The sequence below is a fragment of the Spermophilus citellus genome (genome assembly GCF_964194105.1).
Source record: "Spermophilus citellus genome assembly, chromosome: 10".
NCBI lineage: Eukaryota > Metazoa > Chordata > Mammalia > Rodentia > Sciuridae > Spermophilus > Spermophilus citellus.
This window is the reverse complement of record NC_138197.1, coordinates 1,973,718-1,991,811: the sequence shown is the minus strand read 5'-3', so window position 1 is coordinate 1,991,811 and position 18,094 is coordinate 1,973,718. Positions and strand designations below refer to the sequence as shown.

The following is an 18,094-nucleotide window of genomic DNA, read 5'->3' as shown; positions in this document are numbered from 1 at the left end:
AAGTACAGAGCATTGCTTGAGATCACAAATGGTTATCTTTCATAACAGGAGCATGACAGGGATTTGGTTCTGTGAATTGCTGAGTGGAACACCAGCCTCTCCAGGGTCTAGGACAGAGAGGAAGGCGGCTGGTAACCACCTCCTGAGACTGGAACACCATCTTCTGCACTGGGTGGGGCACCATCAGAGGCAGGGCATTGCCTCTGCTGGGCTCAGCCTGTGCCCACTCCTAGCAGTGATTCATGTCTTTCAATTGGAAAGAGACTTGTTTCTTCACAGGAGGGGTTTTGTCTGGGAAGCAGAGGCCTGATTTGTTTTCCCTCTTTGAGCTGGTTTTAGACTGGGCACCCTCCTCTCCATTCCTCAACGTGTCTGTCCCACCTCTCCACTTGCATCCTCACCAATGTTTGACTTTTCTGGGGGAATCATCTCTTTCCTTGTTGTGTCTTTCTGCACTGGAAGCAAAGCAAACACTAAGCCCTCTTCACTTCTTTCAAGTGATGGGGGCAGAAATAAGATAAGCCCTTACCTCTTTCTTTCCTCCCTTCTTTAGCGTCTCTTACCCCTATTTTTGTAGCTCTTCTTACATTCTGGTTGTCCCCTGGGGGAAAAGAAGAAGCCCTGCCATTCTGCTCGACACAGTGTCGCTTCTCTGGGACATAATCCCAGCCCAACACTGCTTTCATTATTCCTTCAGTGGCTTCTTCCAGCCCCTCTGACTATCATACGCCCGAGGACCCTTGCATCTCCTTTAGATTCGCTTTCAGAACCTGCTTTACCTAGCACTCTGGGTACAAAAGAGAAGCTTAGAACTGCCAATTAGCCTGGACAGAGAAGGTGCGTTTAAATAAAGCATGAAGCTAGTTGTGGTGGCACATGTCTACAATTGCATCGGCTCAGGAGGTTGAGGCAAAAGGATCATGATTTCAAAGTCAGCCTCAGCAACTTAGCAAGGCCCTGAACAACTTAGTGAGACCCTGTCTCAAAATAAAAAATAAAAAGGGTTGGAGGTATATAGCTCAATGGTTAAGCGCTCCTGGGTTCAATCCCCAGTATTGGAAGGCACCAAGATTTCCCCTGCCCCATTTTGAGGAATCTTATGTCTTCAAAGGCACAGGTCATGTGGCTGAATTAAAAGCCATTGTGGGGGCCGGGGTTGTGGCTCAGTGGTAGAGCCTAGTATGTGTGAGGCATTGGGTTCAATCCCTGGTACCATATAAAAAGGAAACAAATAAAATAAAGGTATTGTGTCAATCTACAAATCTATCTATCTATCTATCTATCTATCTATCTATCTATCTATCTATCTATCATCTATCTATCTATCAACATAAAGCTATTGTGTTGGTCTCCAGAACTCAGGCCATCAGCCATGCCTTGTAAGGGATGGGGGGAGGTTGGGTCCTGGTGCCTTACAAGGTCCTGGAAAATTAAAAACCAAAAATAACATTAGGCAACACAGTGGTCATTTACCATAAAAATTTATTAGGATGAAGTCAAATTAGAAAACTCCATGCTGCCCCACTTGCCCTATTTACCTGGAATGACAAGAATATACTTAGTGGAGTATAAATCAATTTGTGCCTCAGATTCTACTATTTGGAAAGCCAAATTTTTTTTTAAATTAAAAAAATCCATGTTCATAGCGGTGTACCCGACACCAGCACGGGTAACGTTTAAGGCTTAGCCAAGGGTCAGCAAAGCATACATTAGTTATAAGCTTTGAGCCTGAGGAAGACAACACCCCCACCCTCCCCCAAAAGCAGACCCATCACATAGCCAGGACACCTGAGTCGGGAGCCTGCTCTTTGGAGAAACGGAGTCTAGTATTGACATCTGTATTTCAAGAGAAAAGCGAGCTTTGAGGTATCTTATGGCTTCAAAGGCACAGGTCATGCAGCTGAATTAAAAGCTATTGTGTTGGTCTCTGGAACACGGGCCATCTGCTACGCCTCGTAAGGGGGGTCCTGGTACCTTGTCCTGATCCTTGGTATGATCCACATGTCATCAGCCTGCTGTCATCAGTTGCTGCCCCCAGGTTGCTCATAGCTGTGAACTTGAGGGCAGATTAGGGCTCCTGCACAGCTTCCTGCCTGGTGGAGAGCAACCCTATCACCCAGCATACAGAGGAGACCCGCCGCATAGCCAAGAAGTGGTTCAAATACAAGCGAGGAATGAAGGCCTGTTCTTCAGGCGAAGCATGAGTATTTGAAGAGAGATCAGCCTGGGAAGGGGTCTTACCATGCTGGAAACTGGCCCTGCATTTGGCATCACCAGCCCCAGCAGTAAGCCACCAGCTTCAAAAGGATGTCAAGAAGAATAGTCGGTCCCCAACACCATGTGGGTTCTTTAAGGCCACCAACAGTGGGTGTTGAACACATATGACCCTGGGGTCATTTAGAACAAGTGGGCGTCAAGTCCTAAAAATACAAAACTTACCACTTAATGAACAACTGGACATTCCCTTTGGCTTAGGCACAAAGTGTTTACTTTAAGAAGCTCTTTTTCTTATTTTTAAATTCTTCCCCATGAAGGAAATAACATTGGAAATCCAAGTGCAGGACCCAGACATCTGCCTGTGGAGCAGCGGCACCCTACAGACCCAGCACCCCTATCTCACCACCCTGACCCAGCAGGACTCCCACCTCCCTGCCCCCATCCCACCCAACCCAGGAATAAACACGGCTGTGTCACAGAACTAAGTTCAGATGCATCATACAGAGGGCTGATAAGACTTCTCAGTTTTGGAGGTGCCAGAAGATACTCCTGGCAAGGTTTTGATTCTCTCCAATTTATGCTCTTCATGTGTTTTGCAGCTTCTGCCTTCTCTGTCTGGCTCCTTTTCCTCAGTCAGCCCAGCCTTACTAGTGATTATATCTGTGCTCCTCATGTCATTAATTCATTTGGGATTGGCCTGGAGTCTGCTCAAGCTTGAGTTCATAGCCTCCCAGGCCGAGGTCTCCCTCATAATTGTTTTCCTTGCTTGGTTTCTGGGGCAAAGCTTTCTGGTCCAGGCCTGGCCTTGCAGGAGGACGGCAGGATGAGGGGCTTTGCTCTTGGTAATTCATGGCCAGTTCGTCCTGGTTCACAATGCATTCTGCATCATCCTCCTTGAGCTCTTCCTGGTTTTGGAAAGACAATGAGAGAGACAGGTCACTTTACGAGGAAGGCAGAAACCAGTCCACAAGTGTAGGACCATAGATGCTTATTTTCCCTTTTCCGAACTGCTCTGGCTTGCCAAAGCAGGTTTCAGCCATGGGTGTGGCTCAGCATTTCCCTGAATCAGCATTGAAAACTTGGCTGTAAACATAGCCCAAGCCCAAGCAGAGAGTTGTTAGACAACCCACGCCAATTAAGCACCACCTTGGTGCTCAAGGGAGTGAAAATGGAATTCAGACTTTCCTCATTGGCACCCAGTGACATTGGGAGGAATTAGGAGTTAGCACAAGCTAACCTGTTACCTCAGAGTAGGAAAGGTGTCTCATGTTGGTTTTTAAATGCTCCTGACTATCCTGAAGTTCTCAAAACACAAGTTTGGTTATACTTTAACCTTCAAAGGTTCTCCGCTCTGCAGGGTTTTGGGGATGAGGGTCACAAGACTAGACATGATAGGAAGTCACCACTGTGGAATGTCACAAGCTAACAATAATCTTCTTCATACAGAGATTCCCATGTAACAGCAGAGTTTCTGCTTCTATTGGGTTCTGGAAGGCCACACTAAATTACTTGGAGAGTGAATGATGGTTAGAACCCTGGTTCCCAGTTTGAACTGGCACCAGGTAGAGAGCCTGTTAGAACACAGATCATTGGGCTCCCAGCTCCAAGTTTCTGAGGTGGTGCCTGAGCATGTTCATTTAGCAAGTTCTAAGTTATGCTGAGGCTGCTGGTCTGGAACATCTTGCAGATGTAGTTTTCTGTATTTATAAGGGGTGGCCAGCTGGACAACCTCTAAGGGTACTTCCAACTCAAAGGCTCTGCTCTGACACTCTGATTTGCTGGTAATGATTCTAATTGCTTCTCAGCAATTTTTATTCCACTCCCTTGAGCTATAAAGCACGGGCCTAATAATCAAAAGCTCAGAACGCAGCAGTTTGTGAGGACACATGACCTCTTTTACATTTTCCAAGTTCATTTTATGATTAAAAATATTGGTAACAATAAAAAATTGCATTTTTTAAAAGAAGAATAAGCCAACATCAGCAACAACTGAAAAGAGAAGAGAAATGCTTTTTGGAGCAGTGAATTTAAAAAATGTTGCCTGCTAAAGCCGGCGAGGAACAGCTGAGGTTTCTGGGCTCATCAGTATTCACGAAGCTTGTCCACGAGAATCATTACTCACCCCATAGGCCTGGGGACTGGTGAGCAGCCTGGAAATCGGACCGCACCATTCAGGTAAGGTTGTGGTCAGTGGAGGGCCAGAGTGGGTTAAAACTGGTTTCAGGTATCTGAGAGGCCTGTTAAGGAACACTGGTCAAAAGGGAGTTAGGGTTTCATTTCTCACGCAGCACAAACCTCTGCATGCTACCAAGGAGACATTTATGTTCACCTTTAAATCTCCTATGCCCTCATTCAGGAAGCAATTTGGCCTGCAAAAATTGCTGTTTATAATCTTTGCTCCGCACACTTTTCCTGCTCTCCTGATAGCCTTTCATCATGGAGAAATGGTAAATGGTCCACGCTGGGTTGGAGTGAGGTGCAAATATTCCTCTTCCCTCCCCCACTCCATGTCTCATCTGCTTAGAGGAATCATTCTTAAGAATTACCTTAAACAATAGCATGGAAGATGGTGTTTTCTTAAAACCGCATGCACAGGGCTTAAACCACCAGTCATTTTCACAAAGAAGCGAGAGGTATTTCATAAAATGTTCAGTTATTTCAGAGCTGGATAGTGAACACAGATTGTTTTCCAAGGTACTTTATTTTCACCATTTCAACACAGTCACTTTATCCTTCGTACATCAATGCGTTTCTATACAAAATTATGTAAATAAGCTGGTGCCAGGTTTATCCTATTGTCTAGCACCTGTCTTTCTCATCTCTTCATCCTAAAATGCTCAAACCAGTCAAAAGAAAAACCTGCTCATCTGAAGCCACTGTGTTTCCCTCCAATCTATCAATAATGAAATCCCCAGAGGCTGCCTCAGGTTGCCTTATTATTATTTTTTTTCGTTCAAAGAAAAGTAGTGGAATTATTTCACCATTCCATCAGAAATGACTTTTAAGCTTTATATTATTTCCTCTACTGGAGAATATTTCACCTCATCAACTTTCCAAAAAGCTGTAATAAAAAGGAAAAGGGAAGAATGGAAAGCGGTTAACATTGGCTGGCTTGTGAAGATCCGCTTCACCCCAGGCGCTCAGGGTGCGAGCATATCTTGGAGATGACTACAGGAGATGACTCTACAGGAGCCTGTCCATAGCTGTAGGGAGCCACTTTGTCATCCCTGTGATGCCCTGAGCACGTGGGCACCGAGGGAGGATGCAGCCCAGAGGGGACCTGGAATCCGGTTGCCTCTGGTTACCAATCATTTGGCATCACGGCAGCAACGAGACAGGGGACACCCATGCACACAGCCTGGTTGCAAGAAGAGCACAATGACCGCATAGATGACTCAGAGAGTTTGCAGATCCGACCAAAATGGAAAATTTGATTCCTGCTTTCAGACAGGCATCTGTTGAGCCCAGATAGGACCAAGGAAAGAAAATTAAAGTTCAGAGACTGACATTTGCTCTAACATCTTGGAACTACACCTACAAATCTTAAAAGCCCATGATGATCTTCCATTAATTTTCATTAGAGTGTTATTTCCTTCATTTTATGGATGAAGGAATGGAGGCCTAGAGGTGTTATGATTTTAAATAATCCAAAGATGCCCTTTGCTACTTTGAATCCACCTTCATCACCCAGAGAGGAAGATAATTTATTTATCAGGACAGAATCGTGTGGCCAGCTAGGTTCTCTACAGAGCCAAGCTTACAAAGCTCAGCCTGCTGGTGATCTGCAGCCCCTCACAGGCTGGGACACGCGAGGATGCGCCATCTTGTTAGGGTTTACAGAGGGCCCAGGTCAATGAAAATGTCTTTTAGGAAGGTGAGGAAGACAAGATATATGTACAACTGAAGTTCCGGCCAACTTTATTTCTAGATGGAAAAGTGTCAGCCAGTAAGCAACATTTTTAGAGATGTCATTTGAAAAAAAGTAAGAGGCTTGTCAAAGCTGTAAGAGTTTGAGAGAGGCCTGGGCAACTTCCACTGAGCTTCTCAGTATACTGAAAAAATCAAAATGCCAAAAGTTAGGATACTGTTACATAAGCAAAATGCAAATAGAGCACTGCGTAATGAACATTTTTCTTCTTTCAATCCTGAAGAGGTATCTCTTAAATTAGATTTAATGCTATTGGAGCTACACTGAAAGGCTCTGGGATTTTGACTTAGAAGACCTGAACATAAATGCCAACTCTCCCATTTTACTGACCAAAGGAACTGTGGCCTATTTTTTTTCCTGCTCAGCCTTGTTTTTTTTTTTTAAATGAATATTAACTGAAATAACACATGAAGAAGTAGTTTCAAGCTTTGATATACTATTCAAATGCTCTATTTACAAAAAAAAAATATTTTTCTCAGGCTGGGGTTGCGGCTCAGTGATAGAGTGCTTGCCTAGCATGTGTGAGGCTCTGGGTTTGATTCTCAGCACCACATATAAATAAATGAATAAAATAAAGGTCTGTCAACAACCAAAAAATATTTAAAATTTTGATTTTTCTGAGCAATGCTTTCTGGAGAAACTACTGTCCCTTTCATTGTTCAAATAATGGGAGGAACTTGATACTGAGGGTAGAGATTCCAGCTCGGCACTCTGGGCATTTGGGGATAGCATTGGGATTCACAGGCCATTAAGTGGGTGGAAAATTTAAGCTGGTCCTATACTCAAAACAGCTATCTTGGTTAAATATTGTTGTTGGGGGTGGAGGGAGGGCAGCATGAAGTGGTTGGCAAGGAGAAGAGGGCAGAATTTGTTGGTGTTAGACTCCCCCCAGGGAGCACGGTGCCATTTTGGCAGTTCTGGTCCATCAATAACTATGGGTGGGAGGGATGAGGCATGGCCTTTGTGGACAAAGAGAGAAGTACATGGGATCAGCCACAGCCACAGAGGAGGAGGTGGGGCAGGTTCACACTTACTAGCATCTAGCTTGGCCCAGTTCTTGGTGCTTGATGGATGGCTGTTGAATTTTTGATAAAGGAAAATATTCAGAGGTGGGATGAGAGATGGAAGCTGATTCTGAGCAACTTCTAGAGCAGGACAAAAAATGGGCAGATGATAGCCACGAAATGAGATTTCCCTGAGGATTAAAGATGAAGAAGGGTCAAATCAAATTTGGACAACTTAGGCCCATGTTATAGACAAAGGAGACCCCAAAAGGGTGGTAGCATAAAATAAGGTGCCTGAAAATTACCTTTGTGTTTCATTTACTCATTTATTCCGTTATCACTCACCTGCTCTTGTTTTTATTTTATATGTCCAACGAGCAAGGGACAGACAAGGCACCCACACAAGAAAAGTATCCATTATATTATGAGATGGAAAACTTCCTTGTCTTCAGCCTGTGGCCTCCTCGAGAGCAGAGGTATCCACTTCCCCTGGACACAGAGCTTGGCACATTTTAGATGCTCAAAACAATCATTGAATTAACAAGGACAAGAAGATCAGAAAGGGCAGATAAATTACTCAGTGGAACCCAGTCAATTAATTTATGGCAGAAGCAGGCCTGAAACTAGAGACTCGTGCATCACATCTAGCTGTCACCCTCCTGTCACAGATACACTGAGTAACTGTGAAATCAGGGAATCAGTGACTTTCCAGGTTCTTCATTGTTAAGCAGTGTGTGGACAGTGGCTGTATCTCCAGGGTTACCTGAATTATTTAAAAGTCAGAAAAATCTTTGGATCTACAGAAAAAACCTCAACTGCATTTTTTTTTACAAAATGTATTATTTTTCTCATCAGTTTCTAGTATAAGTTTGGGGAGGGAGGTCCCCCCATTGGGTATTTCTGGTATGGTTAGTTTTTGCTTCTCTAATAAACTAGAAATACATCGAGACAAAATGTTAAGCTCTTGGGGGGAAAAACAGTGACTTTTCTCATCTTTAAAGGGCATAAGTCTGGACATGGCAGTTTGGTTCAGGACGAGTAAAAGCTGCAACTCTAGTCAGGATCTAACGTGCGTGAAATAGGAAAGACAATCAGCAGATGAATGAGAAGCTCTGAGAAGGTCCAGAGCTAAATTTAGCGCTTAACTGCATGAACATCCGAAATACCCGATAACGCTAATTTCTCTCTCTTTTGTTTGTTCTGGTTTTGGTTATTTTAAATCATCATGTTTTATTCATTGTAAGTGGCTAAAACCAACCACGGGTGCCCAGCTTGCTCAGGTTTCTGCTTCGTATCAAGTAGTTTGGCCTGGGTTGCAGAGAGGCAAAAACCCCAAGCAAAGATCCATCTCTATAAATGGACTATGTGCCCCCGTCCCCAATTCATGTGTTGAATGAAACTCTGGGCATCCCCTCCCTGCCCCACGACTGAGGTTGTTTGGAGGTGGGGCCTGTGGGAGGAAATTAGAATTTGAGGAGGTCATGAGTGTGGGGCCCTCGTGATGGGATTAGTGCCCTTATAATGCTGGAGAGCTTGCTCTTTCCACCTCAAACATCCTGTGCGGGGACATAGGGTGAAGGCTGCCATTGGTGAGCCAGGAAGAGAACCATCATGGAAACCCAACCATGCTGGGCACCCTCTTCTTGGATTTCCAGGCTCTGCATCTGTGAGAGAAAATCAGTGTCCAATGTTGAGTCCCCTCGACTGTGGATTCTGCTATAACGGCCAAGATGACTCAGGCATCCCTTTTCTCTGGGCCTCTTCAAAAGTCTGGTTTGAGAGTCCCATGAGCTACGTTCAGTCTTGTCTTCCCCTCAATCTGCCTCATGGTGAAGATCGTCTAGGCTGATCATCTTGGATGGGATCATGTAGGAAGTACAGATCTGAGACCTGTCCTGGAGATTCGGATTCAGAGATCTAGAATGTGAAGATCGTCTAGGCTGATCATCTTGGATGGGATCATGTAGGAAGTACAGATCTGAGACCTGTCCTGGAGATTCGGATTCAGAGATCTAGAATGTGAAGATCGTCTAGGCTGATCATCTTGGATGGGATCATGTAGGAAGTACAGATCTGAGACCTGTCCTGGAGATTCGGATTCAGAGATCTAGAATGTGGCCTGGGACTCTTTTTTATCAAGCACCCCAGGTGACCCATGATCTGTTGGGAGCAGAGTGATCTATCTTTGGAGAACTGCCTCCATGGGGCACTCCAACTCTCAATGGAAAAATATGAGGATATGGTTCTTTACATCCATAAGGCCATAATTTTTAGGGTGAAGATGGGTATAAAAAAAAACAACTCATTTATTTCTGAACCCAGGCCCATGTAATGGCCTTTGCCAATTGTTCCATTTTGCCTGAGGGATGGGACAGATATTTGGCTGGAGAAGATGAATCCCCTGGTGTTCCAGCTGGGAGTGGATTAATGGCACATCACGGCTCAGTTTGTGGAAGAAAACTGTACCTTTTGGGAGCACTGTGTGTGTCTGTAGGTGTAGGTAAGTGATTTTCATGTAAGGGAGAATGATTCTCAATGTACAGATGCACAAAGAAGGCAGGCACTTTTTCTTTGTGTAGGGTTTTCAGGATTACTCTCCATTCTGCATTCTCATTTATAAAGCATTTTCACTTGCCTTGTTTTCCTCTCACACCCAAGGTGAGTACGATAGTTCCATTTCACAGATGCATACATGTGTAAACAGAGTCTCTTCTAACCCACTCTTCCTTCCATTTCCAGACTGCTTTTTAGCTTCCAGGGCCGGCTGGCTACCAGAGATGGTCAGGGATGGATGCCAGGTGGGTGGAAAGGGTAAGTGCATCCTGGGCTGGGTGCCAATCTGGCTCTTCAGGCCTGAATGCTTCTGCAGAATAACTAGGTCCCACTTGCCCTTAACTTGCTGACTCCCTTTCCCACCATATTGTTATTTACAGTGCACGCACCCAGGAGCAGAGCTGGCAGAGGATACCCCCAAATTGTACATACCCCATTGCTCTTTTTCCAACATGCAAATCACACTCCTTCTGTTTGGTTCTCAGGAAATGTGGCCTAACGAATCACGTTCCTCCTCATCTCTTTGGAAGATTGTCTGATTCGCAATTGTACATTCACTGTCTTGCCTTGTTGGTCAAGTGTGTGACCAACCATTCTTTGGCTGGTGTTGGGGTTCAGGTGGGAGGGAAGTTTTTAAGAGTCCAACCAGACGCCTTCTTCTGGAAGCTCTTTCACCCCTCTCTTCTCACTCCACTGGCTCAAGGAAGGAATCCCAGTTCGGCTCTGTGTGCTTGCAGGGACCATGGCAGGCTGTGGGAGTATGGTATCTGATTTTTTCTCTCTTCATGTGATCTTAGCAGCCATTACACTGCCATGGAATGCTCTCTTTCCTCAATGGAGATTGCAAATAGTGAAATTCTAATTGCCTTTAAAATAATTTTATTAGGAGGTATACTTTTATAAAGAATCACTTATTTATCCAATTGGTATAGTCAGTGATACAGTTGATGTAGGAAAGGCTTGAGTCATTCCATGTATTTGTCCGTTTTCAAGATCCTGATTTATTCCCCTTCATTCTCTGAAGATGACTAATTCTTTGTTCGAATATCACTTTCAAGTAATGGATTTCAATGTGTTCGATGACTCATCTTTGGTCAGTGAGAGTATTTTCAAATTGGCTCCCGAGTCCTCCTGACATGACACCAGTGTTTTTGATAACTTCCTCATCACATGTGGAAGTGTCTGATTCTGCAATTGTACATTCACTGTCCTGCCTTGTTGGTTAAGTGTGTGACCAGTCGTTCTTTGGCTGGTGTTGGGGTTCAGGTGGGAGGGAAGCTTTTAAGAGTCCAATTAGAAGCCTTCTTCTGGAAGCTCTTTCACCCCTCTCTTGTTCTAGGCTTGTCTTGTACATGTCCTGTCTCAGACCTTGAGCTGAACATTTCTCTAGATTTTTCTAGTTTTGGTGGAAAATGGTCTTTCAAAACCACAATCTGCAAAAGGATTTCTGCACACAGTGGAGTGCTGGTAAATATCTAACAATGTACTCTGTTGGAAAAGAAAGGCTGGATTCGTAGCATTTTCCAATTTCCATGGTGTAAATACTCCATTGCAGCTGAATTTTAGGCTATTAATAGGAAGTCACTGAACTTAGAAAGGTGTGTACAATCTGTTTTCATCAGTTAACTGCTATTTATCTCTAGTTATGAATCTCAGAGACACACAGGATAACAGAATTATGATATTTCATAATCACCAACTGTTTTTCTTGTATTGCACACAAGCAGTCTCAGAGTAACACTGATGTGACCATGATAATAATTACTTAAGATATTAAAACTTTTTTGTAGATTCTGTAACATTATTTGCATTAAAATATTTTTTCATTCTAAATTTCCATTTGCATGAAAACTATAATGTAACTATATACAGATATACTATATTTATATATCTGAACTATATCTGAACATGTAGCCAATACATATTGTACTCTCTCCCTCATTCAGTCTGGTCCTAAAAATTACTATGTATCGAATTCTCATCTCCAGGCCTTATCTGTCTGTCTAGTCATTTGATTTTCTGAAACTGGTTATTTAGTAAGTTTCTTAGGAAGGGCTCTTGGGGTCAGTATTCTCTGAGTTCTTGTCTACTGATAAGTTTGTGCTCATTATATTTTAAAAGTTAGTTTTGCTGGAAATAAAACCTTTGGCTATTCTCTCTTGGAGAGAGTATAGATATATTATTAGATATATTATTCTATTTCAATTGCCATAAGGAATTGCTCCTGAAAAGTATAACAAAATATAATTTTCCTCTTATAAATCACATATTTTTTTCTAGATGTCCAAAGGATTTTATCTTGAGTTTATCAGTATCACTAAAATTGACCAGCGTCGCCTGTTCCAGGCTGGTAGGCACAGGAGTGCTCATTCAATGTGTAGCTCTACATGTGTTTTTATTTCAGAAAAGTTCTCTTGCATTAGAACTTGCTATTTCCTCATTTTGTTCTCTTTCTTCAGGGACTTCTATTTTCTGAATATTCATTTTTTTTCACCTATCTTCAATGGTTGTCACTTTCTTCCAGATGCTTTATATTTTTTCTTTATTACTTTTTGATTTAAAAAACTTTTATCTGCTATGTCTCTTAAGGTATTATCTATTGTGTTTATTTGCTTTTGTATGCCTTTTCGCTTAGTTTTGATTTCTGAAAAGATGTTTTTTTCCTTTTCTTTTCAATTATTTCCAGAATTTGATATTTTTCTAATTCTGGCTGATATTATTGTTTCATTCTTGTATCATTTTCTTAACGTCTTTTAATGTGTTTCATGATCCATTCTGTGGATGTATCTTTCTGTCATACTTTCCTTGCCTGTGGGGATGTTATTCTCCTCCTATCCACTCTTTCCCTCTTAATAACTGCATGAGATTTGGCCTCTATTTTATATATATATATATATATATATATATATATATATATATATATATATATATATATATATCTTCTCTTCCCTCCTGGCCTGCACACTCCTCTTATGTCTGTGCCTCCTTCAAGTCTCAGGAGAAGTCTCGGGTCCTGAGGGAGGCCTTCTGCACTCTCCTTCGAAGTCCTGTTGATCCGTTTTCCTTCTCTGTGGTTCACAGTCTGCCTCTCTAAGTGAGGGGCAGCTCGGTGATGAGCAGATGTAGCATCCCTAGAGCAGAAGTTGACAGCTCTCCCCAGTGCTACACTGGTAGACTGATGTTAGCCACGGAGGATTACTTACACCATAGACATTGGCCTAGGTTCCGAAGCTGATTTTACTTTTCTCCAGAGAGCTGATTAAGTGTTTATGAGCACACTGTTGGTTAGTCCCACAGGAGTGGGGGATATCCTAGTCTGTTCCACAAAACCTGGCTCTTAATAGATTTCTATAAATATTTAAAGAATTAAATAAATAAAAATTGAAACTTTCAGGGTGACCACACTGAATGAATGCATTGGGGTATATATGACCTTTGAACCTGACATTTAGCTCATGAGGTTAGTATTGCTTTCCTTATTTTTCAAATGAGGAAATTTAGGCTCAGCAAAGTGACTTGCCTGGGTCACAGAATTAGTAAGCTAAAGGTCCCTTGAGCCTGCATGCTAGGGCTTCTGCTCTGGCAACATGCCAGAATTTCCTGCAGTCCAGGGAAAACTGGGATGGTTGATACCCTATGTGCCACATGACCCCAAGGCACCAGGACCTGAGGCCATCAGAAGAAGTAAAATTCCAAAGATCTCTGAAGTCACAGGAACCACTCCCTTAGGTGAGCAGAGTGTCTGTGTCCTACCTTTACCTCCTGATCACACCATGTCTGTATCCCCATCCTTGGTGGCTGATCCAGACCAAGGGTAAGCAATTTATTTTATCTAAGCCTATGTTGACACATCTACCAAAAAGAGATCATGAGGACCAGCTACATTATTTGTGGGGTTCAGTGCAAAAAGAAAGAAGCGGGGTGGGGGGATCTTATTTAAAAATTTTTGAGGATTTCAAGATGGCAGCTGAGAGCATTAATCCAAGTACAGGGACCTTCTGAATGGGTGTCTCTATGTGACAGGTCGCAACACGTGGAGCTGGCCTGGAGATAATAACACCCATCATGCACAGTGTGGGGGCTCCATGGCCCCAAATATTAACAGAATTGAGCACAGTGCCTGGCCCAGGGAAAACATTTGGTAGACAGTGGTGATTATTATATGAGATAATGGCCTAGCTTCCCCTGGTGTGCGTGGTCTCTCCCAGGACAGATACCCGAATTTTACCTCGATACTGGCATATATTGGGTGATCTTTTGTAAGTCCCTTTAGCTTCTCTAGGCTAAGTTTCCCCCTCTATAAAACAGAGGGATTGCAGGGAAATCTCCAAAGAGCTTACAGGCTCTAAATCTGTTTTGGCCAACTCCGTGACATTTATACATATGAGCAAGGTCTTAATGTTCTTTTGAAAGCAGTTTCTCCCTCTTTGGGCTTGTTGTGCCGATTCTATTTGGACTTCAAGTTCCATTCACATTGAAGAGTCTCTGCCTCCAACCCTGAATACATAAATCAAGGGTTCTTAGATTATTTCTAAATCTCCTTTAATTCAAAGGTCAACCCATTTTACTCATGAGTCGTCTGAGGCTTGGGAAGGCTGACTGACTCACCCTGGGGCCAGATAATGAGATAGGGGTATAATGAGGAAGGGGGATATAGGAATACAGTGTTATAATCTTGCGTTTCTGGCTATGGGAACACCAGGGGCTACCTTTATGATTGTACTTTGCAATTATTCTTTCTTCAATAAAAAAGTTATTTTTTTACTGGGCTTACTAGATGATTTTTTCCCCCAAGTATACCCCATTTTGCTCAAACTCTGGGCCCCTTGACTACTTAGGGCTTCATGATTTCTCAGTAGTTTTTATTAGGTAAGGATAAAGGCTTCCTCTCCTCCCAGTGTAGGGTAGGATTTCCAGATCCTCTTTCTCATGTTTCTGGAACTCGGGTAAATAAGCAGATGTTCCTTTAAAGGAGCATTTTCTTAACCTTTTGTTTCCTTCCATCTTGAGTGGTCTTTTGGGGATATCTAGTCATCCCTTAAAAGAAAGGTTGGAAAGAGGGAAGGAATGTTCTCAGCCCTGGGTTTGGTCCACGTGAATTCCCAGGAGGCCTCTCCAGGGGACATCTGGTCATGTGCCTGATGGTTGGAAATTTTTGAACTTTTCCCAAGAGGGTGAGTAAAAAGGGGAAAAGTTTCTGTCAGTGGAAGTCCTGCTGCTCCCTAAAATCCTGCCTGGCCTTATCTGTGCTGGTCCTTTCATGGCTGAGTCCTGGCTGGGCAATGGATCTGCCTTAGTTTTTAAGCAATTTTTTTTAAATATATTTAAGGTTGCCCTTTTAACATGAACTGGCGCAGGCCCAGCCGAAACACGCATTGCTTATTGGGAATGATGGTGCTTTTATTGTTTGGGGGCTTGCTCTTTTCTTAGTTTAATCCAACCTTTTCCTGCAGCAGGGCTGCTGAGTGACAGCCTTCGGAGTCAACTGGTGCCACTTTTGACCTTCAGAGACAACTCAGGGGACCTCCCCTTTTCTCCATTTTTCAAGCAACCCAAAGGCTCAAATTCTAAGGAACCATGATTCGACCACCAGCTAGAGTCCGTCTGCCAGTGAGGTCTGCAAACTCAGAACAGCTTCCGGTGGCCACTCTCCTCCTTTCTCACAGGACTGTGTAACCACCTCTCTAGAAGACAGTCACGTGAATCTGGGGCTGCTATGAATTTACAACTGGTTTCGGGCCAGCATGAGAGCTGCGATGCTTGGAGTGAAAGGCGGGGGTGGTGTGGCCTTTTACAAAACAAAACCCAGAAAGTCCTACACTTTTTTTCCCCTTAAAATCCCAATTTAGAATCTAAGTTTTCACCAATGTCAGAAATGGATACTTTCTGCTTCCTGCCCACTCTCTTGACGCAAGGGATGCATCTACTTGTAGAGTGCTCGTGCAGTTGTAGAAAGGGCGATGGGGGCCTGTGTGTGAGGGCCTAAGAAAAGTCCTGCACTTACCCCATGTGTGCAGAGAGGGCAGTGATGAGAATTGGGGCATCCAGGGACACATGAGTCTTGGGGCCCCTCACATGCTACCAAGACTGCATGTGCACCCGTTAGCACAGGTAGTTATTATTTTCATAAACAGAAAATCAGAAGGGATGTTTAAGTTCTACAAAAATATTCTGGGCCTCACATCTCTCATTTATGAATGTCCTTGAGTCTATCTGGGTTGTTTATCTGGGAGGATGTCGGATGTCCTCAGGCCTCTCATTTTAGAGATCAGGAAACGGGCGCCCAGAAAGTTCAAGCAAGTTGCCCAAGGTTGTAAAAGGGAAGAACTCTGTGGAAACAACGTGATTTCCAAGGGATCTTTTCCCATCCAGCTCAGCCAGGACTAGAACTGTTTTTTACCACACATGGTCAGTGGGAGGTAGGGGTCTTTTTTTTTTTAAGAGCAAGTCCACTGTGCACTAATTGGCTGTTGGTCAGCTGTCTTTTCTCCGGTGGTGAGACCCCCCTTAGCTGCCCAGCATCTCTCTCTCTCTCTCTGGTTTATACTTTAACAATGAAGAAAAGGATATCTCAGAAAGCAGAAAACCCAGGAGAAGGCCCTGACAGAAAACAAAAATAAACATGACTCGATCATCTAGATTTTGATAATTTTTTGTCTACTAAAGCAAAACAGAAAGCTTACATGACCGGTGAAGAGAAGTGGCCTATTATTTTGGCCTGGGATCAGACGTATTCTTCATTAAAACATTGATGTGCTTGCTTGCTCTGTTGGTCATGACCCCCCCCCCTCTGGCTAGTTGGGAAATTAAGTGGAATAAAGACACTCAAATGTCACATTATCATCATGCATTTGCATGGGACTTAACTTGTGAGAACTTTCACACACGGCATCTCAGCTGTCCCAGCACACGTTTGGTGAGGCGTGTGCCTCCATCCTTACAGATGAGGATAGGAGAAGCATGGGGGAAAATGCTCTTTTGCTGCCGAGCATGTGATGAAGTGGCCATCTGTCGTGGGGCTTGAACCTGGGACTTCTTATTCTAATTCAGAATTCTCTTTCTGCCTCATGATAATTCAGCTTTGCTAGGTTGTGAGAAATTTTGCTCTAGGAGCCAGATGAAGCAGCCTTCCTCCAGGGCAGGCTGGGTGCTTCTGCCATCAGTACCTACACCTCTGACGTGGAGGAGAACAAAGCCATCATAATGGGGAAAATTAGGACTAAGTAGTTGTATTAAAGGCAGGAGAAATATCAAGCATTATTACATAAAATAAGAACTTTGAGAGAAATCCTCCTCTATTTATGGCACATTTTCTTCAGATATATGTCTGATTATGCTGCCAACAGTGGGAGAAGAAACATGTCCCAAATGACCTCGTCCCCACCTATTGCTTGGTCCGACCCCTCCAGTGTTTACTGAGTATCAACCCTAAGCAACATAAACAGGAAGAGCGAGGACCGCCATTCCATTTTACTTTCTCTGATAAATTCCTAAAGCCTGCCTTAGAAAATATTTTGAAAATATAGCCCCACTCTATTAGGGAACATTTTGACATGAGTTCATCCTTTGGAGAGAGAAAAGCATACTATTTGTGTAGTGGAAGGTGAAAGCAAACATTAAGCTCTGCTTTTCATGGAGGAACAAAGTCTGCATGATGACAGTAGTATCTGTTAAATCTTTTTTTAGTTTTAGGGAATTGAAACATTTCAGGAAAATAATCGATTGCCCTCTCACAATGCCAGAGGATTTGGTACATAACCTATTTCTGTCATTTACTGAGGGAGAACTGGTGTGTGCTGGGTGCTGGTGGTAGATGGTTTAAGATGCGTTGCCACAAGGCCCAATCCAATGGCAAGTCAGAAGGAGCAGAAATAAACTTTGGAGCAAAAACAAAAGTGATTTTTTTAAACAGCCAACCTTCAACTGCAATGTCACAGCAGCTCCTCTTTAGAAGGTGGCCTTGCTGTTTTTGGAAGCATGAGCATTTGTATGGAAATAGGACATTCCCAGATCTTTGCTCAAACCTTGGTCCTGACCATCTCTGGGTCTGTCCCACAGGATAGAAGCAGGGGGAGCTGCTCAATGTCACACACCAGAGCAGTAAGAGTAAATGGCCTTTCAAAACTGAACACTGGCTCACCAGGCCTGAGGACAAGAGGGAACCCAGGGAGTCCGCGGTTCCATGGCCTGGCCTTTCTGTCCAGTAGATGAAAACTTACCCTGCTTGACACAGCTAACTGAGAAGTAATTTTCTACACATTCCTTCAGGCAACTAATCCTTGGGGTGGCAACTGCACTGCCTGGAAGGTCTCCTCATTATCGAAGCCAAGTCCCTCATGTGGCATTGTTTGGCCACCACTTTATCTTCCTTCAGTACAGCTGATCACTATTT

At 43.4% G+C, this 18,094-nt stretch overlaps 1 protein-coding gene across 1 annotated transcript in view; it reads right to left on the bottom strand.

Moving 5' to 3' along the window:
• Nucleotides 1–815: 815 nt before the first annotated feature.
• LOC308659059 (sodium/hydrogen exchanger 9-like) overlaps nt 816–18,094 on the bottom strand; it is a gene marked incomplete at its 5' end in the record, with an annotated part of 115,094 nt that continues 97,815 nt past the window's right edge. Inside the window, 3 exons of the mRNA XM_081312055.1 lie at nt 816–1,291; nt 1,331–3,122; nt 4,340–4,445. Of these exons, the coding sequence (XP_081168181.1) occupies nt 2,895–3,122; nt 4,340–4,445 (334 nt within the window). The 3' untranslated portion in view covers nt 816–1,291; nt 1,331–2,894. The remainder of the gene's footprint in view (nt 1,292–1,330; nt 3,123–4,339; nt 4,446–18,094) is intronic.